Source organism: Pogona vitticeps, chromosome 1 (genome assembly GCF_051106095.1).
Source record: "Pogona vitticeps strain Pit_001003342236 chromosome 1, PviZW2.1, whole genome shotgun sequence".
Lineage (NCBI taxonomy): Eukaryota > Metazoa > Chordata > Lepidosauria > Squamata > Agamidae > Pogona > Pogona vitticeps.
The window spans coordinates 312903890-312928777 of record NC_135783.1 but is presented as its reverse complement, the minus strand read 5'-3'; the positions used below and the strand labels follow the sequence as shown (position 1 = coordinate 312928777).

General features: G+C 40.2%; 1 protein-coding gene across 4 annotated transcripts in view; it reads left to right on the top strand.

The window, feature by feature from the left end:
• Positions 1 to 24888, top strand: part of STRN3 (striatin 3) — a 59194-nt gene that overhangs the window by 12736 nt on the left and 21570 nt on the right. For all 4 annotated transcript variants that reach the window (XM_020788449.3, XM_072986334.2, XM_072986332.2 and 1 more), the window contains exons 2-7: positions 8676 to 8779; positions 11273 to 11346; positions 12394 to 12475; positions 13535 to 13714; positions 15365 to 15497; positions 23026 to 23167. In XM_020788449.3, the coding sequence (XP_020644108.3) occupies positions 8676 to 8779; positions 11273 to 11346; positions 12394 to 12475; positions 13535 to 13714; positions 15365 to 15497; positions 23026 to 23167 (715 nt within the window). The remainder of the gene's footprint in view (positions 1 to 8675; positions 8780 to 11272; positions 11347 to 12393; positions 12476 to 13534; positions 13715 to 15364; positions 15498 to 23025; positions 23168 to 24888) is intronic.

The following is a 24888-nucleotide window of genomic DNA, read 5'->3' as shown; positions in this document are numbered from 1 at the left end:
TAAAGCCTTTGAAATTAGGATTTGCTCAGTTCTGTATCTTACCCTGTGTTGTGACTTATGTCTGAATATCTCACATACCATTCTATAAAATAATTGCTTCTATTCAGGGGCTTTGATTCAGTCCAGTTGCCATCCAACTTCTTTTGAGGCAAGTAGCTCATTTAAATAATGCTCTATAAGAAAGCCATTTGCAGCCTTTAGAGAAAAGACACTTGATCTGTTCTGCTTCTATGTAGTATTCTTTATTCTTTTTTTTCTTCCCTGTTGTTGCTGCTATTCTCTACTATTCTTTCATTGATAATCAGCATTTTAAAAAGAATGGGGAGGAAATTAGAGATAGAGGTATCAGTTTAACTTAAGGGAGAGTGAGTTAACCACTTGATGTGTAGTATCAGTTTGTATAATATAGATACAGGAAGTTCTGATACGGGTCACATGCAGTCTTTAAATATGGAAGTATCTGTGCTTCTGCATTTCTGTCCTAACCAAATAGCATATCTACAAGACCATCTACTCTGTTTCCCCCAAAATAAGACCTAACCTGAAAATAAGCCCTAGTATGATTTTTCAGGATGCTCATAATATAAGTCCTACCCCAAAAATAAGCGCCAGTTAAGTGAAACCCCACCCTTCACCATTGTGCAGCAACCAGAAGAAAATGACATGACTGTACTTGAATAAATGTAGATTTTTGAAAAAATGAAACATCCCCTGAAAATAAGCAAAAATGAATTTAAGACCCTGTCTTATTTTCGGGGAAACACAGTAAAATGAGTTGGGGAGCAAATTCAGCCAGCAGGTAGCTGTTCTCATTGGCCCAAATCCAGTTGTTAGTCTTGGCTAGAACAGACTGACTGAATCAGTGGAAACTTGGTAAGTCAAATCTTATGTTAAGTTCCAATAATCCAGTGGGTTTATTCTACTCTGAACTAACAGCTGAATTTAGGCCATGATGTCCAGCTGATATAGAAGTACTTTTGAAAGAAGAGTCTAGTCAACATGGTCTGTTGTACACACTTTTATTTGTATTTTATATAGTTTAGCCATATACAGTAATATGTTTACGAACTGGTCACTTGACTGTAATAAATAAATACAGTGAACATGGTCTTTCAGTAAAGCTGTTTAAGCTTACTGGAGGAAAAGTGGGACACAAATTCAATATGTATTATTGTTGTACTCATTTTTCTTCCCTCTCTCTGCTTAGTTTTTGTCAGCCTTCATGAGCAAGTTCCATTTAAATGATTTTATTGAAAAAAATGAACTGCAGTTCTCCAAGAAAAAAAATTGATTTTTCACTAACAGTGAATTTGGCTCTTGAGAACAGAAGGGAGAATACTCATATCAGTTATACCTGAGCAACTGGCACTGCTTGAAAATCTGCTCCAGAGAATTGGGGAAATCTCTGAAGAGGCATGCATAGTTGTAGAGGGGATTCCAAGGATTCCCCATTCTTTCTGTGAACAAAAAGAGCAGTTCTGTGAACAAATTGATTCTGTTCTTTCTCCTTGAAGAAGGGGACCTAGATCCAAGCCATTCTGGTGTTTTAAATCCAGCATTTTGGACTTTTTTTTTAAACCATACTGAGTGTATGGTATTTGCTAAAATGGGTGTATAAAAAGTATTATACACATGAAAAATTGATAGTTTTACTGTAGGACGTGAAATAAATGGATAAACACTTGTTTCTTCTTTTGCTAAAATGCTTTGCTATTGTTGCTTATTTTAACTTATTTTACTGTTTATATTTTATAGACTAGTAAAAAGTAAGAGTCTATAAAAGTATGAGTAGAAAGTATATCATTACAATATTTTGACTATTTGGTACTCTAGTCTTAAAGTTTTGTAACCAGTAATTGGCACATTCATGCTTAGATTACTAAAATATCACATCCAGTGTATTCCCAACCTTGTGTATTAGTTTACGATTACCTGGTATAAACTTGTATCAGTTATTCAGGCTTGTAATACTGAGGAAGACACACAAGACAATAAGGGCTGATTCTTATTACTCTTAGTGGAATAAGAGAAGGCTCACTCCAATATATTTTATTTAAAAAGAACACTTAGATTTCAGGTTCATAGGGCATGCACAATAATTTTCTCAGATGTGTTGATAGAAACACTGACTCTAGTTTACTGTGATTATCTGTTTTCATTCATGCAACAGGTTGTCTTAGATGATACAGATTTTATCCTGGTTTTCAGCTTAGTCATAACACAGAAGCTGTTGTAACTTGCTTCCTTTGTTAGATAACTTATTTGGGAAGTAAGCAAGGACAGTGAGACTTCCAAGACCTCATAACACAGCGATGGTGAACCTATGGCATGCGTGCCACAGGTGGCATGCAGAGACCTCTCTGTGGGCACATGAGCCATCAGTTGCCAGATTGCTTCCCCCCCCCCCCTCAAAACAAACCTCAGAAACTGCATGATTGTAAGCAACCTATCCCTGCTACCTTCCTTGGTTGTGGCACTTGGATCTCTTTTGGAGATCGTAGATAACACTGTTTTAGTGTTTCCTGCCGCAGCAGTCAATCTGGCTTGTGAATTACTACTTCCGCCGGACATGACTGCAAGCAGGAGGGAAGGAGTAGACTCTGTCTAAAGGAGCAGGATAGAAATCTAATAATAAATAAATAAATAAAGACTCCAGTGAAGGTGGGAAGGAAGATGCAAGAGAGGGGCGGATGGATAAAGCAATAGGGGTGGAGGGATGGGTGGACTCCTCCAGCTTGTTTACATGTAATGAGAGGAAACGGGGACATACTGAACTGAAGCAACTGATTATACAAAATTTAGGGTGTGTGCGTGATAGACAGAGAGAGAGAGACAGAGAGAGACTCACTTTCATAAAACCATGAAAAAAAAACTTCCAGAATTAATCTCCACTATGTGTGTGTGTGTGTGTGTGAGAGAGAGAGAGAGAGAGAGACAGAGACAGAGACAGAGACAGAGACAGAGGGATACTGACTCTTTCATAAAGCCATGAAAAAAGAAACCTTCTATATTGAACTGGGCAGAACTGGAATATTTAGCAGAGTCTTGCTAACAGCTAACACCTAGTAAAAGACAACAGACACATCTGAGACTAGATGTCCGAAGTGTGTAGCAATTGTGTTTCTCTTTCTCATCCCCAAAGCAGGCAAGAGTATCATAGTTTATTTCCCAAATCTGAATCTGAGTCTCTCTGCACCTGGTCCTGCTTTGATTGCAACACCAAACAAAAGGTCTTGCAAACAGAAGACTATGGCTTTCTTTATTGAGTCAATTCATCTCATGTATAGTCATCCTCTTTTCCTACTGCTTTTTCTAGTGAGCTTTTCTTCTCACTGGAAAGATGGCTTAGGTTAAAAAAGGGCAGGAAAGGAGGGAGGGAGGGAACAGTGGGGAAAAGCGGAAAGAAAGAAGGTCATAACTGGGGCACATAGACCCCTCAGACAAAGTTTTTAAGCACAAAAAGAGAGAGGATAGAGAGAGAGAGAAGACAATGGGGGGGAGACCTTGGAGTATAAAACACATTTTAAACCAATACATTTTAAAGCAACACATTTTAAAACACCTTTTAAAACAAAAGAGAGGTCAAAGTACACAAACCCTAGGAGCCACAGAATACAAAACACACACACACAAAAACAAAACACAATTCCTGCAACCATTCTAGCAAACAGACCCCTCAGACAAAGGTTTGTGCTTTTAAGCACAAAAAGAGAGAGGATAGAGAGAGATTGCTTGAACCGATGCAGAAAGGGAAGACGTGTGTACATACAACTCACTTTACTTCTGGCCTCTTACCTCATGAGCAAATGTACACACTACACAGTGCAAGCCCACACTTCCCCATCTCTCCAGGACTTTTTTTTAAACTAAAAGTTTCTCCTGGGCAACACTCCTGTTTATTTTCTTTATTTTTTAACAGTTTTACTAACAAAGCTCTTGAGTTGGAAACTGGCAATCAAGACAGGAAAAGCCCTGTTCCATTGCCTATTGATGCAGTTATTTGAACAGCATTGCCTCCAGGGCTGTAAGAACTGCAAGCGATTTGATTTACATGTGGCCACAAATGTTTTTGCCTCATATATGTGTGTGGGAGGCATATCCAAAGTCTAGGAGCAGCAACAGAGAAGACCTTCTGTGTCCCCACCAAGCCCACCTGTGAAAGTGCAAATATCCACTGGCTACTGGGACACATCAAAGAAACAGAAGAATATCAATCAGTGCTTTATAGACTGCAGCAAAGCCTTTGATTTGTGGATCATGAAAAACTATGGGTTCTGAAAGAAACGGGTGTGTCTCAGTCTTTCATTGTCCAGATACATGACCTGTACTGTGGACAAGAAGCTATTGTTAAAGCAAAAAACAGAAAAACAGAATGGTTTCCTATAGGCAACAATATCAGACAAGGGTGCATTTTATCTCTGTATCTGCCCACTCTGGGTAGAGAACATATCATATGGAAAGCCAGACTAGATTCAAATGAAGGAGGAGTGAAAATTGGTGAAAGAAAATCCATAATTGAATACATGCAGAAAGCAACAATGAGTTGAAATGACTTTTAGTGAAAGGTGTCAAAGCAGAACTGCAGATGAAAATTAAGAAGACAAAAATCATAACTACAGAAGAATTACACAACTTTACTGTTGACAATGAAGAAATTGAAATTGTTAAAGAATCTGTATACTTTGGTTCAGTCATCAAGCCAAACGGAGACAGCAGTAAAGAAATCAGAAGAAGACAGACATGAAAGGCAGCAAGGAATTAGAAAAGATCCTCATGTATAAGGTTGTATAACTGGAGTCCAAGGCCCAACGTCATCCACGCTATATTTCTGATCACTATATTCAGGTGAAAGTTGGACAGTAAAGAAGCTGACAGGAAAACAAATGGTCAGTTTAAAATATGGTGCCGAAGAAGAGCTTTGTAGCTAGGTACCCTGGACTACCAGAAAAACAAACATGTGGGTTCTAGACCAAATCAAGCTGGAACCTATGTCTGGAAGACAAAATGTTGAAACTGAGGTTGTCCTATTTTGGGTACATCATGAGAAGGCAGGGTTTTCTCAAAAAGACAATAATTCTGGGAAATGTTGGGTGCTGCAGGAAAAAGGAGGACCAAATATGAAGTGGATTGACTCCCTGTAGAACTGAGCAGGACAGTTGAAGATGGCACTTGGAGATTGCTCATTTTATTTACTTTTTAATTTAAAAGAAAACATTTGGAAGTGTAAAAATTACCCCAAATGCCCCCAAAGTCTCTTGGAAGTAATATTTTAAGAGTAGAATATAAATGTTACTTGATATGCCAAAGGAAAAATATTATCAGTGTTGTTACTGTTTTAAGTGGGAATGTTGATAATGTCTTTACCTCCATGCCTGAATGACATTGAACAGGTAATTGTTACTTTAACATTGATTTTGAAGCTTTGGTTAATTTTTAATTGTGGAAGTATACAACAAGTCAAATGATAGTTGTGTAATATTGTATTTGAAATATAGCTGCCTTAAACATCATAGATAATTTGCACTATAAGCGGAGCATCTTTATGGACAGAATGCTTTTAAAAAGTTTTATAATGGAAAATTGCTTGCCAGAGGCAAAAATATGCCATATTAGTTTGATGCTTTCTAATTTATTATTTTCATTCTAGATTATTCCCTTTTTAATGTACCAATGTTGTATGATGAAAATTCTTTCCTGGTATAGACTAAGGTTAATAATCCGTTGCATCACATAGATGCTTATGAATACCTTGTTAGAACAGATCACAGTTTAGTACTGTTCCTCCTCACAATGACAGATAGGTAGGCTGGCTGTCATTGCATTGCTCTTTTTCTATTCTCCTTATCACAACCCACATGTGTTGTAGTTATAAATGTATTCACAGTGGGAGGAAGAGAACCTTACAGGCTCAGGTGGCACTTGTAAGCAGCCCCTTATCTCCAAGAAGATTTATGGGGGTGCCGGAAACTGGGATGAGTACGAAATCCAGACAAACCTCTAACTGCTGAGCCGAGCCACTTAGATCTCAGCCAGGTTCTGTCTAAATTTCTTCCTCAAAAAGCCAATCTCCTTATTAAGAAAGCAACACACACAGACACATCCTTGAGTTATACTCAGAATAATCTGGCTCTAAATCTTCGGTAGCGAATACACATGGCCAATTAGACATACAGCCAGTCTGTGCAAGAACTAATACATGCAGATTTATTCATTACTGCTTTATTGAAAAGAATTGCTTAGAAAAGAATTCAGTTGATAGTAATATAGTTTAGTAGGTACATTTTCACTCAAGACCAACGGAATACTCCACTCCCCCCACTCCAGCTGGAAAAATAAAGAAATGAAACTATGCTAACTAATATAAAGGGTAACATAGTCCATCTCACGTGTCTTGGGTCTTCATAGCCTGATGCTAGATGAAAACCAGTTGACCTCCATCAGTCCAAGGTAGGAAAAATAGTCCATTATGGGAAAAGCACGTGTCTGCCCTTTCTCAGACCAACTCCATCTTTTTCCAACTCCTTACTAACTTCCTTCTTCTTCCCAGAATGCTTCTTAAGGAACACCCCCTCCTGGGTCTTGTTGTTCCGCCTAACTTTCTCATGGAGCTTCAGTTGTTATCATACTTTGTGGCAGAATTATTTTGACTACGAAAGTCTCTGCTCTCTACTCAGCTTAGCAACGAGATAACCAGAGAGCGAAGCTTCTCTGAAACAGCATGTAAAACTTTCCTACTACAGAACAGACTTTAAATCAAAATGGATGCTATTGGGACAATCTTAGGACTACATATCCCATTCTAATACACATAAAAACACAAATCATCACAGCACTAATTTTTGTGCTTTGAATGGAGTGGTACCTAAAGCTCACTGTTGCTTTCAAATATTCAGGGATATCTGAAATACTGTCTGCGATGTTTTGTTTTTAGCTTTCGAATTGGCCTTTAGTGGACATTGCAGTCTAATACAGAAAAGTAAAAGAGAATGTTAGCTGCTGTAAAAGTTGTACTGTGGTTTTAAAATCTGCATTTGTTTTGCTGTATGAACTAAGCAATTTAATTAAGGAGAGCTGCTCTTCTCTGTCTGGTAGCCCGGGGGGGGGGGGGGGAGCCTAGTATGTCACTAAAGAGGGGGGGAACATTGGGCACGAAACCCCCTTTGGTCTTTTTCTGTTGGTGGACTTTGTTGCGCTTTGATTTTAATGCCACTGTTTTTATGAGAACTGAAGCACCAATTTAATTAAATTCACACATGGGTGAATGATAACAGCTGCACAGAGCATTGTGCATGAGGTGCTCCATCCTGGTTCCATGGATCCATATCTTCCTTTTATGCATCCCATGTGGTACTGAGGGGTTCCCGGAAATGTCTTTTGGGGGTCCTTCAAGAGAGGTATAATAGTCAGAAGGCTCCATTTTCAAAACTTCCATTGAAGGGAATGTTCAAAAATGATGCTTCATCACAAGAACTGTTGACATTCCCACCAGAAATGTTTTGCCTCCACAGTCTTTTTAAATCATATAAAGAGGGGGACAGATCATGGGATAAAAGACAATCCCAGTAAGACAAAAGATAATAGGGACAACATTTTCTACTATATTCTGAGGTGTGGAAAGTAAGTGTGCACATTTCTTTTATGCTATTTAATAAGAATGTTTAACAGGTCTTTTTTGCTTTGATTGAGAAGTTGCTTTATGAAACATAACTATGTGTTTAATCTATTTCATAAAATACAGCAGTATGTTCCAGCCCACTTCTGTATAGTTTTAGAACATAAGCCTTGAAAATTGCAAGGGAGAAAATATATGTGTTGCATTTTATATTTCTGTATTTCATTATTATATTTCTATACTGCTTCCAAAACTGGGATCTAGGGTGACTTATAACCAGGGTGGATAAAAATCAATGATTTTTTAAAAATGATTTAAATCACTATTTATATAAATATATATTTATTATATATATTTAAATTTAAATTCAGATCAAATCTACCCTGCTTATAATATAGTTTTTTTTAAAAAAAACAGTAGCTAAAATCCTGTTGATAAAGCTGTACACTTAATGGTAAATCTTGTGGTCAATTTTCCATCATGATTTGCTTTTTATCGCACAGTTGAGCACGCAGCTGCTTCCCTGACCAGAAGAAGCCAAGTAGCACAGTGGCTTTCAAGCAGTGTAGGCAGGCTCAATTGCGTTATTAATTATTTATGCTGCACAGAACCAATTGGGGTCTGGCTGCTATAAGTAAAATACAATTATTGCAGTACCGTATATAATTTAACTAAAATTAAAATAGTTTAAAACAACTTAGAACGCATGTCACAATTTCTATTACAAATACAACAGACTTAGCATACCGAGTCCTGTATCATTTGCCATTAGGCATCAGTTACTGAAGATCTGCCATAACAAATTCTTAGCCTGCCAAGGAAGGAAGGGGTGTCTGAAGTAGCCAAGGAAGGCCCTCTTACATCTTCAGAAGCCAAGCCTTGGGAAATGGTAAAACTGAGAGAAAGACCTTGCCTGCTGATCACCAGGTCCAGTGGGAATTATTTGGGAATAACCCCCATTTTAGTCTGTATAACTTACATGTAATAGGATTGCCCCAGAAATGATACTGTATATGAGACATGAATAAATATTTAATGTAATTTTCCTGTTTTATATTTTCAGGCACGGATAGCATTTTTGCAAGGAGAAAGAAAGGGTCAAGAAAACTTGAAGAAAGACTTAGTAAGAAGAATAAAAATGTTAGAATATGCGTTAAAACAAGAAAGGTATGTGTGTCATCTTTCTGAATGGAGCAATTCATATCTAAATATTTTAAATGAAGTTTATGAAAATTGGTCCCAGTTTAGAGGATTTAGAGATATAAATAAAAATAATCTATTTAATATAGCTTTAGCATAATTTTCTTTCTCTTTTGGATCTGCTCATATCACTTGCCTATTCACCTATGGTGGCATCTTTTCGTCTATAGATTCCATAGATTATTTCTCATAAGAGTTGGAATGCCTTTTAAAAAAAACTAAAGCAGTAATCTAATTTTGAATTACCTTCTGATTTATCCTTTTAGACTGAAATGTTATACCACTGGAAACTGCATCTGGAGCATAATATAACTTTTAAGTTTCCACTGTTTCCTTAGTCCATTGGTTGCATTTCAGAGTATTGTAACTTGCCAGTGCATTATTTGAGATCTTGTTCTCTTGGTCATAATTTTTCTCACAATTACTGTGCACCAAATTGAAAGAAGTCTGATAAATTCAGAGGATTGAGTAATACTGATTTTGACAGGAGTGTGAGATAAATAATTAGCATTTTATGATTTTGTTTGACATAACAAACTATGCATATAAGTGCTGACATGTGGGCTAAAGCAATGAGATTGATTGTTTCCAGAGGATAGCTAAATGTACAGAGATGAGACATAGCAATTTGTCCTAAATACTTGTGAAAATATCCCCTTCCTATGACAATGTATTGTGCAATATTAATAATTTTCTTATAAGTAAATTAATCATGACAGTGGAAAGACAGTATAATTGAAATTTAACAGGAGTAATATTTATGAAAAGTTATCACTTCACTCATTAGAAAAGAAATATGAAAGATACCATATTATAAAGGTGGAAAGTTAATAGAAGCATTTCTGCCACTTGAGACTTTAAAGTTTCTATGGGAATTGCTGTTGAAAAATGAAAGCAAGTCTAAATTTCCTGAATCCAAAGTTGAATTGTTGCTTTACAGCATAGGTAATATTAGGATGATTGTAATCTCAATTGTCCAGACATCTGATAAGTAAACAAACAGGACATTGTTTAATGATTGCATGTATTCACTTTTTAAAGGAAATGCTAGAAATGATTAGGTTCAAATAATATCTTGAGTGTTTCTATTTACAATTAACCATCCAAAAACAATTGTTGGAAGTTCCAGTAGTGGGGGAAATGGATGGGCTGCTCAGGTGCAAAAATTATATTAGAAAATATATTTATTTTGTGGAGGGATTAAAGAAAGGTCATCTCAGGACCAGTAGGCTTTGGTTTGGTATTTCAGGGTAAAACAAAATCCATTCAGATATTTAATGATTAGGATTTCCTATTTGTTTCAGAAAATGGCTGGCTGACTTTGTTAGTATTCTTGTTATTCATTTGTCTTTACAGACAATGTAATTTTTCAGTAAAGTGTCACATGACTCTCATTTCCCCGATGTCACAGTCAGGGAGAACTATTGAGTTACAGTATATGCTTTTGGCTCTTAATTAAAAGAGAAAACCACAGTAGTCAGAAGTGGTTGAGGGACAGCATGTAGCCTATAGCAGTGGTTCTTAACGTGGGCAATAATGCCCCCCAGGGGGCGATTTCATTTTTCAGGGGGGCGGTAGAACGAAAAGGGGCGGCGTGGGGGCGCTGGAGCAGAAGGGGGATGGTAGGAGGGCGTAGGAGCAAGCCAAACTTGTGAAGATGGCTGCAGCCTTTTTACAGTGTGCATGAATATATATTTTCCTCCAATCTTAATTTAGTTTCAGAGTTTTCGTCTTGAAATTTTTAGTTCCTGCATTGCGGTTTGTTTTATGCCCTTTTTATATTTCTTTTTGCGTCTTAAAATTCACTTGCAACTAAATCATAAAATGTTACTCTTTGGGGGCATTTCATTTTCTTGCAATTGAATTTTAAATAAATAAATAAATAAATAAATAAATAAATAAATAAATAAATAAATAAATAAATAAATAAATAAATAAATAAATAAATCATCACTGCGGGGAGGGGGGCGATGATAACTTCCTCAATGGCTCAAGGGGGCGTTTCTTTCAAAAAGGTTAAGAACCACTGGCCTATAGTTTACAAAGTACCATTCTAATAAGGAGGCTTGCAGAAGGAAATTCTCCTCAACACAGCTATCTGCACTTCCCTCCAACAGTGAAGTTAGATTGACCTTCATTCACCAGTGTATTTATGCAAAATGACAATATCATTGGCCAAACTGCCATTTTTCCTCACCATAATTTATACTCATTAATCAAATACCTTGAAATTAATCTAACCAATGCCAGACAAGTATGCATTTGTACTAGGAGAGGAGGCTACAACTTAAGCATCATGCACACTTCCAGAGAGTAGAGACATGCAGAACCTTTTACAGAAAATCTATGCAGCTATAGTGAGAAGGATTAGCGGATGTCTTTGTATGGATATAGCTTAAATGCAGTTGATTGTAAAAATGGGAGATTTTGCTGATAATGTATTTTTGTTTAACTTTTAAGGGCAAAATATCATAAACTAAAATATGGCACAGAACTGAACCAAGGTGACCTGAAAATGCCAACATTTGAATCAGGTAATAGTTCATTTGCATTTATTTTAATTTCTTCTACTGCTCACATTTTATTTGAAAATAAATCTCTATCTTTAGTTCTGGAATTAAAATAAAAATGAATTCATTTTTGTTCTAGCTTTTATTGGTGTCATTTTCAATTTATACAGAATGCTGTGTCTTTGATACGGTTAGTAAATATAGTTTAATAATCCTTCTGCTCTTTATTTTGTAAAAGCAATCATATTATGAAACAAGTTAAATTCGATTTAAATCAGATTTTTAATGATTAAAAAATAAATTTAAATTATGATTTAAATCAATTAAATTTTTTAAAAAATCATTGTTTTTATCCATTGTTTTTATTCCCCTGCTAAAAATTTCACCTTGTTATAAATTGGTTCGGACTTTAAAGCACACAAAATAAAAAAAGCACAAGTGATTAAAAATTGAGCAGTAGGATCTCTGATGGCTTTTCTTGGACTCATCGTGTTGAATGACTGACTTGCAAAATCAGATTTCAGTATTCTGTGTAGAAATAAATGATAATGCATGTTGAAATGTTCTCTGTGTTATTTCAGATATGTTAGCTTTCCCATTTATAGGGACTTAATGCAGTCAAACCTATGAACTTCCAGCTGTAATCTGCATTGAAGTGGTAAACAGGACATACTGTACACCTGCTTTTTCTCAGTTTGCAACTTTGGAAATGATATAAAATGAAAGTGGAATTGGCTTTAGATTGAAGTCTTTGAATATACTTTTAAAAACAGAATTAGAACATTCTAATAAATCAGGGGACCGTACAAGAGCACTATGAATCTTGAAGTGGTTGCTCAGGAGGGTGTTTGTTTGTTTTATTTGTTTGTTCAGGGTATTTTGCCCATTACTGTTTGAAGTCCCAGTTTTGGAATCAAACTACTCATTAAAACAAAAACAGTTTCGAATCAAAATGGAACAAGTTCTTAATTAACTAGAAATTTTCTTTCTCAAATAAAAGAGAAGTAGATGTCAATGATGGTATGCTTCTTCATATAAGATTTGTATTAAAAGTATTTCTTTGCATTTCAGAAGAAACCAAAGATACTGAGGTTCCTACAGTACCTCATAATAGTCAGCTAACCTGGAAGCAAGGCAGACAGTTATTAAGACAGTAAGTGTTACATTTATATACCCCTATACCATATATTTTTGTTCTGAGACCATCATGTGATTGTGTATGTTGAAATAAGTTTCTCTCACTACCTCTATTCAGTTGTTACTTACCCTATTCTCTCCTCCACCTTTAGAGTAGAGCAGTAACCCCACAGACCGTTTGGGGAAGGCGGGTCACCTCCCGCAGTTGTGTGCATATGCTTGTGTGCATGCAAGAAGAAGTGGGAGAGCGCTCATGCTCGGCAGCCATTTGCGCGCATGCGCGAAGGGGTGGGGGAGCGCTTGTGTAGGCGCATGCACACTCACACAAAGGGGCTGTGCAGGGGTAGGGTGGGGGGAGGTCTGTCTCTGCAGACCGGTCCAGGTCAGGCCACGGACCATCACCGGACCAGGGGTTGGGGACCTCTGGAATAGAGCACCGAGCCTCTCTGATTGCTTTCACCTTGTGTAGAATGTATCTGCAGGGGATATGTTCCTATTTACGTGCAGCTTCTCTAGGCAAGCCTGAACCCTTATTTTCCGGAGTTCTGGTTTGCATGGAAAGCTTCCACGTCAACAGACTTACTGCTCTAAAGCAGCAATAAAGGAGGAGGGAATAGTTGCCACCTTAAAACATGTTGGAGTAAAACAAAGAACTCAGTAAGAGCTCTTTTTCATGGGAAAATATTGTAAGGAATGCCATTATGTAGAATCTGAAATGCCATGTGAATTAAGCGGCCTTAAATGATGAGCAAAGCTATACAGTTTGGGAATGATTTAAGGCACTCTTCCTCACCCTGGTGTCACAGATGTATTGGATCATAGCTCCTGTCCAGCCAAAGTGCCATGCTAGCTAGGCGTGCTTAGAGTGGTAACACAGTATATCTGGAAGGGATCAAGTAGAGAAAGACATGTTAAAATAATTTCTTATTTTATTTTATTTTATTTATTTGATTTATTACCCCGCCTGTCTGGTCTACTCGACCACTCTAGGCGGCTAAGTATATTCTTAAGTAGATCCATGCTTTATATTGTTAGCTTTTATGTTTGTATCAAAATAATTTTTCACTCTTGTTAGGTACCTTCAGGAAGTGGGTTATACAGATACAATACTGGATGTACGGTCACAGAGGGTGAGATCTTTACTTGGCCTTTCTAGTTCAGAACAAAATGGCTCAGTGGAAACTAGAAATTTGGATCAGATTCTTAATGGAGGAGAATCTCCTGCATCAAAACAAAAGGGACAGGACATGAAAAGGTAAGATTTATGACGTCAATATTCTCTCTAACTAATTGATTACAAAGATACCTGTTGATGAGTTTTTACAGCTGTGTTGTCAATCACTCCTCTGAAACTTGTACATTCCATTTTTATTTTTATGATGCAGATAAATTCTGGGTATAATGGGGGAAGCTAAGGAAATCACTGCATTCTTTTTGTAAGATTTGCATTTAAAATTACTGTTACTTCATGTCTTTGCAAATACAGGGTTTGATTTGGTTTTTTTAATTTGAAAGGTTTAAGGCTCCTTCCATATTTGTAGAAAAAAGTGGAGCTGCTCTCAGTTGATGAATTGTTTAAAGAAGAGATCTGTTAAAATAATGAGAAGTTTGTAACACAGATCAGTAAAGATGGCATTCTATGTCAGCCTTACTGTCGAATGTATAGTAATGGCAGCTAATAGAAAATGCAGATAGTATCAACATTATTATGGAAAAGTTATGTATGATAGGCTAAATGAGTAGTGTTGACTAATTGCTTTTACACTGTAACATATCCAGTGGAGATAGCAACACAGTACTTTTTAATTGGCTCATTTCCTCTTTTCTTCCACGTGGCAACTACTGGCTGAAACCATATGGGTATAATTACTATATAAGGGTGATGATGTCATAAACAGGGAGATTTTTCATAATTAAGACTTCTTATTTCTTTGTGGCTCCCATAGCTTCCCCTTGCAGCAAAACTGATTGTTCAGAAGTTGGACAAGCCAGAGGAAAGACAGGGGAAGTCTTTAATTACTGACATACCCTGCTGGTGACATTATCACTCTTCTGGAGGTATACTTATGCCAACAAGATTTCAGCGAATATTTAGCAAAGCCATAGTTCAACCATATCAAAATTGGATTCAATTTCTTGCCTTTGTAGTCAGATGGCTTGCTTTAAAGAGATTTTGGTTCATTATTGAGGTATTCTGCTTGAGAAGAATCTTAATTACATGAAATTAAATAATTTGTTTTAAAAAATGATAATCATACCTGTGTATTTTCTGCTTTAATTGTGCTAAATCCCCTGTTGCTTTAGTATATTTCGGGTAGTGCAAACAGGATTTTCTTCAACTCCCTCCCTGGAGCCATTCACATTATCTGAAAATCTTTCTAGAACATGCATTCTTAATGGGGGGGGCATTTGGCACTCTGGGGACCCACAGACCAGAAACACTTCTTCTCACATCATTTTATAAGGTTCATTATGCACTGTATACTATCCTGATTCAGCCTATATTTATTTCATACTGTGTTTATGGCTGTAGCCAAGAAAAGATTGAGAATGGCCGCTGTAGAGGCTTCCCATCTTTCCAGGGCAGACTGAATTGGGGGAGGGAGGAGGTCATTGTATGCTGACCCTCCTCCCAATTCTGCTGAGAGAATTGCTTCCATCAGCAGAATGTCACTGCTAGATTGCAGACTTTAATTTGAAATCTGGAAGTGGTTACAGCCAGCTGACCATTTATAATTGGTTAATTTTAGTTCTGGAACTGATTATAATGTAGAAAAATCTCAGTTGACTGCTTCGCTTTGATTTTATGAATTAGACTCCCTCCCTCCTTTGAAATGACAAAATCTTTTAATTCTGAAAGTAAACAGAGTCTTTCGTTGTTATTGTAAGAAATTTTCTTTTGTAGGAACCCTGGTGATGTTCTTGAAACATTTAATTTCTTGGAAAATGCAGATGATAGTGATGAAGAAGAAGAAAGTGACATGATAGAAGATATTGCAGAAGGGAAGGAAAAACACAGGATAAATAAAAAACACAAAGTAAAAAATTCTAACCTTTATTGTCTTGTTGAGCAACCAATAATATAGATGCTTAGCCTAGCTGATATCCTAATGTATGGGCATATTGATACCATCTCGAAATTGTCTTCCCCTACTGATATATAGCCAATATAGTCTCATAAATATTTTATATAAATGTGTTTGCATTTATTTGAAGAGTGTAAAGCCATATATTCTGGAATGCATTCAACTTAATAGCAAAGTAGACTGAAAATAAACAGTATGCCTACATCATTTTTTTTGAAATCTTGAAAACTCAGTCAACCCTCGACTTACGAACTTAATCCATTCTGGAAGTCAGTTCGTAAGTTGAAAAGTTCTTAAGTCGAAACCAAATTTCCCATAGGAATGCATTGAAATTTAATTAATGCGTTCCTATGGGAAAAAAATTAAAACAATGTCACTTACCAGATACTGGTAGGTGAGCCCGGCACCTCACAGTGCCTTGGTAGCAGCCATTTTTGCTCTTCTCCGCTCCCGCCCCCCCTGCCTTTCAGCTGATTTGCGCTGGGTCTCATCTCAGAGGCTTCCCCAGGCTTGCTCATCGGGTAAAAAGGCAGTGCAAAAGCACCCGGGGAAGCTTCTGAAAGCGGGGCTTGGCTGTGGAGGTGGGTGGGGTGGGGGGAAGGCCCGTCCCCCCCCCCGCCGCAGCAAAGTGCCACTTTCAGAAGCTTCCCTGGTGCTTTTGCACTGCTTTTAGCCTGCTGAGCAACCCCCGGGAGGCCTCTGTAATCCTTTTGCATGTTTTATCCCTTCCCACCCCCTTTAATTGCCTCATATTCTACAGTCAGACACATAATTATTCAAATAATACTGAGGGGGCAAAATACTTTAACTTTTTTATAAGCATGGAAACAGTTCCTTGAAAGTATGCTTTCAAATGCACATGTTTAAGTTGTACAGCACTTATTTAAAAATAAAAATGAATCACGGTGATCTGCTGCATTTTACTGGTACAACAATTTCAAGCACACTGTCAAAGTAACTCTTAAAAGGGTGATCTAACAGCTCCTTTAAAAATGTATTGTTTCTTCAACGTGGTTCTCTATGAATCCACACTGGTGGGTTAAACAGCGCCTGCGCTGGTTCCCCTCGGAATTTTCCAGAGCTATGAGGAAAAAGATACAAAGTTTAGGTTGCCCTGCACTGCGCAAGTGCAGCCCGCCAAAAATCCCCAGTTCCATTTATCCACCCGCGGAGTTGGAACCTCTCGGATAGAGCTCTTGAGATTATTCTCTCTTTTCGCTATTTTTGAAAATTTTCGGCTTGACCTGGCTTGTTTTTCGTCTACCCGTAACTCCGTTGCCCTGAACTCGGACCGGCTGACCTTTCTTTGCCTCTGGCGTTCTGATTGCAAGTACTTTCGCTTCCCGCTTGATCCTAATTGCGGCCTATTACCTCCTGCTGAGACGTCACGCGCCTGCAGGACTTGTTCAATTACCGACTCTCTCTGCTGTTCCTCACCGCCTGGCTTATGTCAGCGAAGAAAGGACCTTTTCGCCGCTGTTCTGCCTGCTCCGGGAAGCTTCCCTTCCAGGATCGTCATTCCCTCTGCCTTTTCTGTCTAGGCAAGGCCCATTCGCCCACCAATTGCAGGCATTGCAAAGAATTCACCAAGGCCACCCTAAAATCTCGTCAGCAACGCCTCAAGTATTTCCTTTGGAATCGGACTCTGTCTGCTTCCCAACCGTCGGACATGGAATCTGTCCAGTCAGTCTCCCCCGTCCGTTCGGAGGTGACTTTAGTTTCTTCTTCCCCTCCTTCGACGTCCAAGGAAGTTCCTAAGAAGACTTTAAAAGGGAAATCCAAAAAACTCCCTGCAGGGAAGAAGTCATCTGCCGATGTTCCTGCTTCTTCGGCCTCGGGACCGACTAAGAAGGCACCATCCACGACTGCGTCGAAAGTTAAATCGAAGACCAAAGAGATTACTTTGGTTGTCCAGCCTGTTTCGACGTCAGTGCCTTCTCCCTTCCTCGAGGACTCTTCTCGGGACCAGGATTCGGTCTCCGATTTAGGCGTCCCCATTCCACCTCGTCAACCTCCACCGGTGGACTTGGGAAGGTCGCCTACGGTTAGCCAGCTCGACAAGCTCGTTGCTGGCGCCGAGAGCGTTCCGCTCAGCCCGATACTTACCGGGCGAACAACCCGATCTCCTTCGCTCCTCTCGGAGTCGGGTCGTTCTAGGTCTCCTCCCCCTCCATGGGGTCGACTTACCAAGCCGCTTGAGGAACCAGTCCCTCGGCGCCCAGCTTCTAACTCCGCCGAAGATGAACCATCGGCAAAGAAGTGCCGTCACCGAAGGAAGCACCGACGAGGCCACCGATGCCGAAGGGACTCCTCACCGTCCGACTCAGATTACAGTCGTGGTCGGAAGAGGTCCCACCGGAGACGGCGAAGAAGGGATTCTTCCACCGAGTCCTCTTCGACCTCAAGGGAGAGGAGACATAGGAGAAAGAGATCTAAGTACTCCTATTCGTCATCCTCTCGGTCACATTCTCCACGTCGAAGCCTGTCCCCGAAAAGACCATTGGACACAGGCTCCGGCAAACCCACGGCGCCGAAGGATGCCCCTACTGTACCTCCTGTCTTGCCACCTCAACAGCCTGAAGAGGGGTGTCCTCCGGGCCCGAAAAAGGCGCCTTCGAGGCCAAAGGTACCTCGTCCTCCATCCTCGCCATACCAATCGGAGGAGGAGCATGCTAGGGATGAATCTTCGGATGCGGAAGAGGACGAGGAGTCTGAAGTGTCCTTAGAAGTCCCAGTCCCTGGGGAACCTTTGCCCCCAGAGGCAGCTAACTTAAAACCATCCTCTCCTTCGGAAGATTTTTCTTCCTGTACTCAAATGGTTGGTCGTATGGCCCAAGCTCTGAAGCTGGCAATTGAACAGTCACCAAGAAGAGAGGAAAATCTCATCTTTGGGGACATCGATGCTGAAAGGACATATCCAGTCAGTCTATCCTTCATACCAGAACTGATAGACCTTATAAAAGAATTCTGGGAGCATCCTGCTAATGCTACCTTGATTTCAAAAAGGACTGAAAATCTCTATAGAATCCATGGCGAGAATACCTCCTTCCTCGTCATGCACCCAGCACCCAACTCTTTGATAGTAGAATCTAGTTCTACTAAGACTCCAACAAAGGGTCACCCTTCATTCTACGTGCAGTTAACTATCTGGTGGCCATGGGTGCCTACCAAAAACAACTTTGGTCCAGGGTTCTTCCAGCCCTTCAGATGGCTCCAGAGGATATAAGGCAGCTCTGTCTGGATACTCATTCAGAAGCTCTCACTGTATCCAAGTACCAACGGGTTGCTGCCCGCCATGTGGCCGAGGCCACATCTAAGAATTTTGCCTCTATTATCACCTTGAGGAGACATGCTTGGCTCCGCTCAGCTAACATCGTTGAAGACATCAAAACTAGAGTGGAAAACCTGCCTTTTGATGCCTCAGGCCTCTTCAGCCAAAACACTGATGAGAACCTGGAAAACTTGCACAAGAGTAAGAAGACAGCCAAATCATATTCGGTGCTACCTCCACCTAAACAATCCAAGTCACAGTGGCGTTCAAGATACACCACTCAATCTTACCAACAGCCATCCACTAGCACTTACCGTCCTTACGGGGGCAATTCTTCTCAACGTCCTCCTCAGGCCTCCTCTTCTTCATCTGCTGTCTTCAGACCCCAACCACCTCGTAAGAAGCAGTCTTACAAAACACCTGGAAAAAAGCAGAAACAGTACCTTTGACTTTCTGACCATTCCAGTACCACCCTCCCACACCACCCGCCTCTCTCCTTACCTCCACAACTGGACTCTCATAACCAACGACATCTGGGTTCTGAACATTATAAGCTCCGGCTACCGCCTGGAGTTTATAAGGTTGCCTCCTCTAGGACAGGTCAACCCTACATCATTCGACCCTGCCCTGGAGGAGGAGATCTTGACTCTTCTTCAGAAAGGGGCCATCCAGAAGGTATCATCAGAGGAGGTCCTCAACGGTTTTTACTCCCGATATTTCTTGGTCCCCAAGAAGGACGGGGGTTTAAGGCCCATCCTGGATCTGAGAAGCCTCAACAAGTTTCTCAAAGCACGCAAGTTCAAGATGGTGACCTTAGAATCCATCATTCACCTTCTGAGACAGGGAGACTGGTTTGTGGTACTGGATCTGAAGGACGCATATTTCCATGTCACCATACACAGGAGTCACAGGAAATATCTGCGTCTACTCTTCAACAGCACCATTTATCAATTTGTGGCCTTGCCCTTCGGCCTTTCCACAGCACCCAGGACTTTCACCAGGTGCATGGCTCTGGTGGCAGCATACCTGCGTCTTCAGGGGATTCAGGTGTTCCCCTACATAGACAATTGGCTGATTGTCTCCAAGTCCAAACATCAGGCTTTAAAGGACACTCAGTATGTGCTCCAGACGTTGCAGTCACTGGGTCTCACTATAAATTACGAAAAGTCCAAACTCAATCCCTCTCAGGTGATGGACTACATCGGAGCGAGAATAGACTCAGTACACGGTTGGATGTTCATGCCTCCAGAACGCATCCAGAAATTGAACAAAGCCATAAAAAGATTCAGGCCCAAAGCAAGAGTAAAAGCAAGTCTTGCACAACACCTGTTAGGCCTCATGGCTTCTACAACGGCGACTCTGTCTCATGCTCGCCTGAAGATGCGCTCCCTTCAAACTTGGATGCTGTCCCTCTTCAATCCACTCCTCGACAGTCAAAACAAGCTCCTAACTGTCACCCCGGAGCTGTCACAGCAGCTGCAGTGGTGGACTTTCCGACCTCACCTCTTAGTGGGACGCCCTTTCCGCCCTGTCCATCTGACAGCACAGGTCACTACAGACGCAAGTCCTCTAGGATGGGACGCTCATTGCGAGGGTCACCAGATCAACGCTCTGTGGTCCCCTCAGGAAAAACAGTTACACATAAATCATCTGGAACTGTTATCCAACATAAAGGCCTTGAAGTCCTTCCTACCTCTGGTGAGAGGCAAGGCGGTTCAGCTTGTCACAGACAACACCACAGCAATGTTCTATGTGAACAAGCAAGGAGGAACAAGGTCAAAGTTCCTTCTACTTCTCTCGGTACATCTCTGGGAGTGGTGCTACCAGGAGCACATTTACCCGGTAGCCATTCACATAGCCACCACAGTCAACCTCATTGCAGACGAGCTCAGTCGCCGCTCCACTCAGAACCACGAGTGGGAGCTGGACTCAGAGATTTTTCAGGAACTCTGCCACAGGTGGGGGACACCGACGGTCGACATGTTCGCCACGGTCTCCAACAAGAAATGTCCCCACTATGCATCCAGGGCAGGAAGGGGCCCCGGGTCATTGGGGGATGCTTTCATGATCCCTTGGCACGAGGGCCTTGTGTACCTGTTTCCTCCCATTCCCATGGTGCAGAAGTCAGTGGTCAGAGCTCTCCAACTGAGAGCAGAGGCAGTCTTGATTGCACCTTGGTGGCCCAGACAACCTTGGTTCTCTCTACTTCTGCAAACAGCAGTCGACAAGGTGAAGCTTCCCCTCGTCCCACACCTAATCACTCAGGACTCAGGTTCGATCTTCCACCCAGATGTGGACTCCCTCCAATTGACAGCGTGGAGGATATCCCATCAATAAGGGAAGTCCTTGACAAGGCAAGGAAGCCTTCTACTTTGCGTCTCTACCAACACAAGTGGCAAGGTTTCCTCAAGTTTACTACAGAGCGGGGTTTACAAGCATCTCCCGTCTCTTTATCCACCTTACTACTGTATCTCAGACACCTTTTTGACCTAGGTCTAACTAAGTCTACTTTAAAGGTGTATATGTCTGCAATAGTTACCTTTCAGCCTATGGGATCACAGTCCTCCAAATGGTTTTCCCATCCAACTGTAAAAGCTTTTTTCAGAGGTCTATCCAATATGAGACCTCCTGTGAGACGACCATTGCCCCAATGGTCATTACAGACTGTGCTACACTCATTGGTTCGTCCACCTTGTGAGCCTATGGCTACTTGTGATCTAAAGTTTCTTTCCCTAAAGACTTTATTCCTTGTGGCAATCACTTCTGCCCATAGGGCTAGTGAATTGGCTGCTCTCCGGGCTGATTCTCCTTACCTCCAATTCTTCAAGGACAAGGTGGTGTTACACCCAGATGTTTCTTTCCTCCCCAAGGTTGTGTCGGATTTTCATGTCAATCAGCCCTTATTGTGACCTACTCTCTTTTCTGAACCCTCTTCAGATGTTGAACGCACGCTCCACTGTTTGGATGTTCGTCGTGCATTATCCTTTTATGTCTCCAGGACCAAAGACTTTAGAAAGGTCCAAAGGCTGTTCTTATGCTACTGTGGCCAACGCAAAGGGACTGCTGCTTCAACTTCAACTTTGTCCAGATGGCTGGTTTCCACTATCTCTTTGGCCTATGAGTTACAGCATAAACCTTTCCCTGAAAACCTGCGTGTTCATTCTACAAGAGCTGTTGCCACATCCACGGCCCTGCTGCGAGGGCTAGACATCCCTGACATATGTAGAGCAGCTACCTGGTCCAGTGTGTCTACCTTCATCAAGCACTACAGACTGGACCTCAGGGCCAAGAATGAGACCAGATTCGGGAGGGCTGTCCTTACATCACTGCTGCAGTGACGGCCCACCATCCTGTAAGTAGCTTGGTAGTCACCCACCAGTGTGGATTCATAGAGAACCACGTTGAAGAAGAACAGGTTACTTACCTGTAAACATGGTTCTTCAAGTGGATTCTCTATGAATACACACGACCCGCCCAACCTCCCCACGTGTCCGTCACTGCTGATTGAGTTCCAACTCTCTCTATGTGCGGGCACATGGAACTGGGGATTTTTGGCGGGCTGCACTTGCGCAGTGCAGGGCAACCTAAACTTTGTATCTTTTTCCTCATAGCTCTGGAAAATTCTGAGGGGAACCAGCGCAGGCGCTGTTTAACCCACCAGTGTGTATTCATAGAGAATCCACTTGAAGAACCATGTTTACAGGTAAGTAACCTGTTCATTTTCTTTATCTTTCTAACTACTGAGCAATAGTTGTTTCAGCATGTCTCAGAAAGTGTATCATTTAATAAATTATAATTTAAAGTTCCTACTATTGCTGTTACTGTATTGGTTGTATTAAATCAATATAAGTGCTCATGTATAAATGATGGGAGGTTTCCTCAGCCATCACAAACTAAACATCTCAGTGCAGTGGTATAGATAATTCTTAATTATAGCTATAGCCATCTGTGCTTATATTCCTGCTTCCCAGCATAACCCTTGTTGACTTCAGCTATCTTAATCAAGACATCTGGAAAGAAATGAACATCTGTCTTGCTAAATTTGATAGAACATATTTTACATGCTGTTTTGCCTCTTTTTATTTTAAATTAATGAAGTTAATCTGCATGTTATATATACTAAGTGATGTAGTCTTAGTGGGAAAATGAGATAAATGACCATTAAACCATAGTGTGCATAGTGATAATTCTGGCACATTTGACTTATAGATTGGAAATGAAGGTCTGGCTGCTGACCTTACTGATGACCCAGACACAGAAGAAGCTTTGAAAGAATTTGATTTCTTAGTGACAGCAGAGGATGGAGAAGGAGCTGGAGAAGCACGGAGTTCAGGGGATGGCACAGAATGGGGTAAGAAGTTCAGATGTGCAGCCATTAAGCCAAATTTAAAGATAGCAACATTTGTCTGTACATGTATTCATCAGCAGTTCGCCCATACTTAATGGCATTCAGATGCTACAAATACTGGGAATTAAAAAGAACAGTAGGTTTCATACTGTTTGAACTACAGTGGAATCTTTTCAATATGTTATTTGTTTCTACTTTTGCATTATGTTTTTACATGTGTCCTCTATTTCTTAATGCCGCTTAACTGCAGTTATGAAATAGTGGTTATTTATTTTCAAACAATTTGTTTAATATTTAAAATGATGTGACACTTTTTTATTTGAAGACAAACTTGCATAAAGCAGATGTTAAAAACCACATTTACCATTGGGAATATTGGGAAAATTATTCCAAATAGTTGAAGTTTCTCTTAGCCTATAGGAGAAATACCATGTAATAACATAAAAGCACTGTTTTAGGATTTCGTCAGAATCAGGCTTACTTCAACTTCCATTGAAGTCGGTAGACCTTACTTCCGCTGGTCCTAAATGTTTAGGAACAGTGTCCCGGTATGGATTAAATATATGGCATCATAAGTGAGAATAAATATGGTTGTTTTATGACATAACGGAGCCCTTTGCTGCCCCACTAGCATATATTCTCTTGATTTAAAAAAATTGAATAGATGAAGGAAAAACCTTCACCTATAAAATTTGCCTTTCTTAATTTGTGAGGGTTCGATAATAATAATTTTTATCATACGGGTAAAGATTCAGTCTGCTAAATTTCCAAAATTGTGACATCATCAATCAAATCCCTACAGTGGTATCAGTCCATTTAAGTAGCTAATGCTTTAAGGAACAGGTGTAATTAGGTGGGGAATGAAGAAGACTCATTACAGCATTCAACCTAGCCAATTGCTATACCCCTGTTGCTAAAGTCTCAGTGCTTTCCCCTAGCGGTGTAACGCCAAGAGAAGAGTTAGTTGTTGTAAAACAATTCACTCCAATCAGCAGCCAAGGGAAGCGGGGCATGTGACCTCAGTCCAGGTTTGCCTCCTTGTTTGCCAACAGGTAATGGTTGCTGTAAAAGACTTCATTCAGCAGATCTTAGAATAAAGAGTGTGTTTGCATGTCGTGTCACCAATCTACGTACATGAAAATAATGTCTTACTGCTGTTGCCTGGAATTGCTTCTTGGCTACCATTCGTCCAATGTTTCAGGTAGCTTCTTTCATATTTTTAAAATGATCACTTCCTGCCACCTCCATTTTCTGCCAACTATAAATTACCAGTTCTCTTTCAATGTTTGAACTCCATGTATGAGCAGTATTCTTCTACCCAGCTGAAAACCACCCGTTTTCTGGATCACCATAATTTATTTAAGGCTGAGGTGGGAAATATGTGGTGTCTTGAATTGCGGTTTTCATCAGTAGGTATGTTGGGAGCTCCTGGTCCTTTACTAGTTTCTCACCTTTATAAGGTGATGGAGAGGAAGGAGCCTTGTACCTTCCTTACATATAGCTTTTATCATGGGGTATTATGCTAAAAGTGTGGACTATTTTGTAGACATGTGCATAGACAAAATTAAATGAATGAAAAGTACTTGGTTGTGTAGGAAATCAACTGCTAACACTATATACCCTCTGTTCAGAGAAACAGACTTTAAAACAGTCATTTTCTAAGTAACACCCTCAGTTGTCTACATGCAAGTACACTGAGTTCACTTTGGGCTTAGTTTCAAGCA